Source organism: Marmota marmota, unplaced genomic scaffold, assembly GCF_001458135.2.
Source record: "Marmota marmota marmota unplaced genomic scaffold, marMar, whole genome shotgun sequence".
Taxonomy (NCBI): domain Eukaryota; kingdom Metazoa; phylum Chordata; class Mammalia; order Rodentia; family Sciuridae; genus Marmota; species Marmota marmota.
This window is the reverse complement of record NW_026000294.1, coordinates 1606028-1612085: the sequence shown is the minus strand read 5'-3', so window position 1 is coordinate 1612085 and position 6058 is coordinate 1606028. Positions and strand designations below refer to the sequence as shown.

General features: G+C 51.4%; 1 protein-coding gene across 2 annotated transcripts; it reads left to right on the top strand.

Annotated features, from left to right (window-relative positions):
- Window positions 1-26: 26 nt before the first annotated feature.
- Window positions 27-6003, top strand: Foxo4 (forkhead box O4). 2 transcript variants are annotated; one of them, XM_015501642.2, is made up of 4 exons: window positions 27-902; window positions 4420-5121; window positions 5308-5476; window positions 5802-6003. In XM_015501642.2, the coding sequence occupies exons 1-4, from the start codon at window positions 450-452 to the stop codon at window positions 5807-5809; spliced, it is 1332 nt and encodes a 443-aa protein (XP_015357128.1). In that variant the 5' UTR covers window positions 27-449; the 3' UTR covers window positions 5810-6003. The 2 variants fall into 2 exon arrangements, with proteins under 2 accessions (XP_015357128.1, XP_015357127.1); XM_015501641.2 differs by having other exon boundaries at window positions 4420-5476.
- Window positions 6004-6058: the final 55 nt, after the last annotated feature.

Below are 6058 nucleotides of genomic sequence, written 5' to 3'. Positions count from 1 at the left end.
CGGGGCGTGGGGGAGGGCAGTGATCCGGGTGGAGGAAATTTGGGAGGAGTGTCCGGGGGGCAGCAACTTAAAAGGGGGAGGGAACTGCGGCTGAGGAGACGTTCGGTGATGGGAGCGCAATGTATGAGGGGATACTGTGCCTCAGGTTTAAAAGAGCAGGAAGCTGAGTGAGAGGTTGGAGAAAAAGTGTCTTCTCTAGGCGGAGGTTACAGGTGGTGTCTCAGCGAAGAGCTCAGAGGCTGCACGCTGTAGTCGGGAAGAGGATCGGAGAACTGTGGAAGGGACAGTTTAGGGGCTAGCGTCCTGGGGCGAGGGAGAAGTTCGTGACTTTTTGGGGACTGGCAGGAATGTGCCTCCTGACCCTCGGTGCTTCCCCCCTGGGGGGAGGCATGGTGAGGGACTGTGGCAGGCTCTACTGAACGCTGAGTCGCGGAGGTCCAACTCCACGTATGGATCCAGGGAATAAGAATTCAGCCACAGAGGCTGCTGCGATCATAGACCTCGATCCCGACTTCGAACCCCAGAGCCGTCCCCGTTCCTGCACCTGGCCCCTTCCTAGACCAGAGCCCACTACCAAGCCCTCCGAACCGCCCGAGGTGGAGCCAGGTCTGGGAGAGAAGGTACACACGGAGGGGCACTCAGAGCCGATCCTGTTGCCCTCGCGGCTCCCAGAGCCGGCAGGGGGCCTCCGGCCGGGGATCCTGGGCGCTGTAACAGGTCCTCGGAAGGGAGGCTCCCGCCGGAATGCCTGGGGAAATCAGTCATATGCAGAACTCATCAGCCAGGCCATTGAAAGCGCCCCGGAGAAGCGACTGACACTCGCCCAGATCTATGAGTGGATGGTCCGCACGGTGCCCTACTTCAAGGACAAGGGTGACAGCAACAGCTCAGCAGGATGGAAGGTAACTATGACCCCCTTACCTCTGTCTACCTACCCCTGGGCCTCTTAGACCTCTACCTCCTACTCCGGGGCCCCTTTTACCATCCCACCCCACCCCTTTTGGGAAGCCCAGAGATCCACCTTCAATCTTAAGTTAGACAAACATTTACTTAGTACATAGTATATGCCACACTCAGCTTGATGCTGGAGAATCGCAGATGAATTAAGACACTGTCCCTGCCTGGAGAAAATCAAATTCTCTACTCCCTGCTCAACACTCCCAGCACTTTGGCTTGGGCTGCCCCAAACACTTATTCCCACAGAGAAGTCTTTATCCTATGTGCAGAAGGAACTGTGTGGATTCAACCTAGCCTTTCCTCCTCCCCCACCTCCACCCCAACACCTTTTCTCCCATTCCTGTGGGATTACTTGGATTCCCTGCTTGCCTCCCAATAACTCAATGTAGAGGTACTCTTCTGGGATTGCTGTACCCAGGAGGAGGGAGTGGGTGGCAAAAGTTTAAAAGATCATATTCATGGTGAAAGGTAGCTGATCTAACACACTAAAGGGGCTGTGAGCTGCAACCTGCCTCAGTGTGCCCTACGATGCCTATAAACTGTCCTTTCTAAGGGGCTATCCAAGCTTTGGGGGAAAGTCTTTGATTTACTGTTGAGGAATATTACTCACAAAAAAGGAGATAGGGCTCTGACTTTAGAGCCGAAGGTTGGGAGTTCCCTTGGCCTTCCGCGAAGAAACTATGGGGAAAGAACTCACAAGATACTCTGAAAAAAATTGTCCTGGGAAATATGGGCTCTAATCACAAGGGGGGAGGGGATTCTACCCCAACTGACATCTTGTACCTCTGTGGGTGGTGAGGTCAGCATACAACAAAGTACAGAGGGAGGAATGAGCAGAGTGTCTTCCCATAGGTATGGAAGATTGTGAGATCAGATGTGCAGTGTGCATAGGGGCTGGACACAACAGAAGACAGGACAGCTGACTGAGACCCTTGGCACTATTTCTGGGTAGACTGCCACGCCACAGTCTCAGCTCATAAAGAGCTCCCCTCCTTGGACCCAGCCTACACAGCTGTTTTTCTTTTCCCTTAGGTTCATTTTCCAGGGTAGAAGAAATAACCATGAGTTGTTAGTTATACTGTGGGAGTATATTCCTCCTTAGGATTTACACTTGCATAGGGCTTTATAGTTTACAAAATAGTTTTAAAATTTTTCATTTTAGCTGGGCACAGTGTTGAACGCCGGTAATCCCAGCAACTCCAGAGGCTGAGGCAGGAAGATTGCAAGTTCAAGGCCAGCCTTGGCAATTTAGCAAGTCCCCTGTATCAAAAACAAAGTAAAGGACTGGGATGAAGCTCAGTTGGTAGAGTGCCCCTGGGTTCAATTCCCAGTACCACAAAAATAATCATTTTATTAATCTTCACTGCAGTTCTGAGATTCCACATTCTACTTATTAGGACATTAAAGTACAAACCTACTATCAGTAGAATGAGGACTTGAACTCAGGTCTAACTGTAAATCATATTTCTCTAGGGAGCTCAGGGCTTGCTTTCATTGGAATGATTGCAAAACCAATTGAGACTTGAGTGTGGGGCTTCTGAGGCACCCACCCTGCTCCCAGGGGGAAGTTTCATGCCTGAGTTGACTTCCCTGGTGACACCAGGGGGCGGCACTCAACTTAGAACAAGAAAGCTTAGGTTAGGTGGCTTGGGGAGCAATTAGCAGTCACCCCTCCCAACCCCCCAACACTCAAGAATTGTGGGTTTCTAACCTCTCCCACTTTGGACCTCTCCCACTTTCTAGTTTCAAGGTCTAAAGAAAAGGGGATGAACAAATGGGCCTCAAAGGTGCTAAGTAGTAGGAAAAGGAATGGACCATCTCAGTAGACTCAAAGTTAGAGAATGAAAAAGGAGAGAATCATGGTGCCAGAAGTCACTGTGGTCCTAAGAGCCCAAGACTTGAAGGAGCTAGAAGCATCAGTGCAGCCAGAGTATTTGGAGTGTCATGAAGACAGGGTCTCAGAGAGACAAGTTATTTGACTAAAGAGCCCTGAAATAAAAAAGCTGCTCAAGCAGCCTTCTGCAGGCAAAGGGTCTCCTTATCTTAGAGAACCAGGCAGAGACACTTGAGCGGTTTCTGACTGTCCATAGCCTCAGCCTCCAGGTTGCTCCAAGCTCCAAGCTCTTCTCAGGCTCCTCCAGAATTTCCAGAGAGCTCCTAGTGGGAGGTCAAATGCCCCTAAGGGTAGAGATTATGCACAAATTCCTGAGGAGTAGTGGGGGAAGGGAGGTTGGGAAGGAGGGGGGGGAGGGACAAAACTGGCTCTAACTAGCCTGGGGCAACCAGTAAAAATAAGCTGTATGGGGGCTCAAGAAGCTGCCAATCTGGATCTTGCTCCCTGGGCTGCTGGGGTGGGGGAATAGTATGTATCCCTAGCAGAACATCACCAGTGAGGAAGAGAAAACACATGGCTTCCAATACCCATGGCACTCAAGAGCCAACAGAGCCTCAAGGAGTCTCACCACCATCACCAGAGGGCCACCTACCAATCAGGCAGCAAATATTGATTTTGTACTATGATCTTAGTGTACTGTGGGCCTGGTGCTCTAAAGAGCCACCATTGGGGGCTGTGGGACTGTCAGTGCCCTTGGCACTTATACTTGATGAGACTTATTACACAAAATCTAAGCCACACAATATAGACTGGGTAAAATTGTGTGGAACAGATTAAAAATACTGTATACGAAATTTGATAGACAAAGTCAAGCAACCACTTTTATAAAAGAGGTGGGACTTAAGCTTGGTTTTGATGAACTAGTAGAATTTAGAGAGAGGAGATCCTTCTGGGAAAAAGAAGGAGGGTTAGATTGTGCCTTATGAATGTAGTTAAAGGGTTCGTGTCACCTATTGGCAGAAATAAGGTTGGGATTCAGAAAAAGGGGGGTGTCTTCCAATTCCATGGAGAGCTGGATGACCCAAATGCCCAGTGGGGGGTGGGGGGAATGGAGTAGCAGCTGTGCTGAAGTTCCAGTCCCTCAGCCTATTCAGAGAACTGGCCCAGGGCAAGGGTCAGTCCTGGGCTGGTATGGCCACTGTCCTGTAATTGCCATGTAAGCCTGCATTCAAGGAAAGGATAGAACCTATGGAATGATTTTTCCTATCTGAACCTAGTTTTTGTTGGAATAGAGTAAGGCTTCTCCATTCCCACAAGCCCCAGACACCCACCAGAGCCTGACTTTTCCAGGATGGGCACCAGACCCTTTCCAGTAGGTTGTTACTTTGTCTCTGGTGCTCCCTGTGCAGAGAAGTCTGGAGCAGAGACTGTGCTGCTTGTCCTAGGGGGAACTGTGAATGGTCTCCTCCCCCTCTCTTTCTCTGCCAGTTTTCCCCTTATATTTGACTTTCTTTTATTCTCTGGGACACCCCACCTGCTATGTCCTCACCTCCTCTTTGATTAGATTACTGGCCACCGACCTACACAAACCTCATGCCTCTTTTTCCTGCTGCCTCTGCCCCCTACAGAATTCCATCCGCCACAACCTGTCCTTGCACAGCAAGTTCATCAAGGTTCACAATGAGGCCACCGGCAAGAGCTCTTGGTGGATGCTGAACCCCGAAGGAGGCAAGAGTGGCAAGGCACCCCGCCGCAGGGCTGCCTCTATGGATAGCAGCAGCAAGCTGCTCCGGGGCCGCAGCAAAGCCCCCAAGAAGAAACCATCCGTGCTGCCAGCTCCACCCGAAGGTGCCACTCCAACGAGCCCTATCGGCCACTTCTCCAAGTGGTCAGGCAGCCCTTGCTCTCGAAATCGCGAAGAAGCCGATATGTGGACCGCCTTCCGTCCACGAAGCAGTTCAAATGCTAGCACTGTCAGCACCCGCCTGTCCCCCATGAGGCCAGAGTCTGAGGTGCTGGCAGAGGAGGAGATACCAGCCTCAGTCAGCAGCTATGCAGGGGGTGTCCCTCCTACCCTAAATGAAGATCTCGAGCTGCTAGATGGGCTCAATCTCACATCTCCCCATTCCCTGCTATCTCGGAGCAGTCTCTCTGGCTTCTCTTTGCAGCATCCTGGGGTTCCTGGCCCCTTACACACCTATGGCGCCTCTCTCTTCGGCCCAGCAGAGGGGCCCATGTCAGCAGAAGGGTGCTTCTCAAGCTCCCAGTCTCTGGAGGCCCTGCTCACCTCTGATACTCCACCACCCCCAGCTGATGTCCTCATGACCCAGGTAGATCCTATTCTATCCCAGGCTCCCACACTTTTGTTGCTGGGGGGGATGCCTTCCTCCAGTAAGCTGGCCACAGGAGTTGGCTTATGCCCCAAGCCCCTAGAGGCTCCAGGCCCGAGCAGTCTGGTTCCCACCCTTCCTATGATGGCACCACCTCCAGTCATGGGAGGTGCTCCCATCCCCAAGGCTCTGGGAACTCCTGTGCTCACACCTCCTACTGAAGCTTCAAGCCAAGACAGAATGCCTCAGGATTTAGATCTTGATATGTATATGGAGAACCTGGAGTGTGACATGGATAACATCATCAGCGACCTCATGGATGGGGGTGAAGGACTGGACTTCAACTTTGAACCAGGTATGGTACCCCCTAATTACTTACTGTAGCATCTCAAAACCTATGCCCACTCCTAGATGCCCAGTTCATCCCATTATCTGAGCCAGGGAGAGATATAGAACAAGGGATAAATGGAGCTCCTGGAGAATTGAAGAAGATGTTGCATTGGAGGGACAGTTTCTCAATGAGACCTCCAGGCCCCTCAGTAGTACCCACAGAAGGCAGTGCAGAAGGGTTGTGTTTGGAGGCGGGATTCTCAGTTTTCCTTGCTGTGAATGTGAACAGTGGGAAGTTGGCTTGCCCCAGATAAAACTCTTACCTTGTCCTCCATTTCTTCTTCCCACAGATCCCTGAGTCATGGCTGAAAGCTTTGTCCCCTGCTTCAGAGGTGGAGCTAGGCGTGTCTATATCCACTCTTTTCCCTTGAGTCCTCCCCAGGAATTTGGGGCCCCTGCTTTAGAGCTAGGATGGGGTCTAATCACACACACACACACACACATGCACACACACAGACACACACACACACACACAGTCGAGGAAATTAAAAAGATAAAGCTACCCGGATGGGGAATATGGGGGGAGGGGGTTTGGGAGGGGGAAAGG

What these genes read in the sequence shown, in the direction of transcription:
- Foxo4 (XM_015501641.2), top strand. Translation starts at nt 450, where the DNA reads ATGGATCCAGGGAATAAGAATTCAGCCACAGAGGCTGCTGCGATCATA. An exon ending in ACAGCTCAGCAGGATGGAAG is followed by an intron (nt 903 to 4,419) that starts GTAACTATGACC and finishes TGCCCCCTACAG; the next exon opens with AATTCCATCCGCCACAACCT.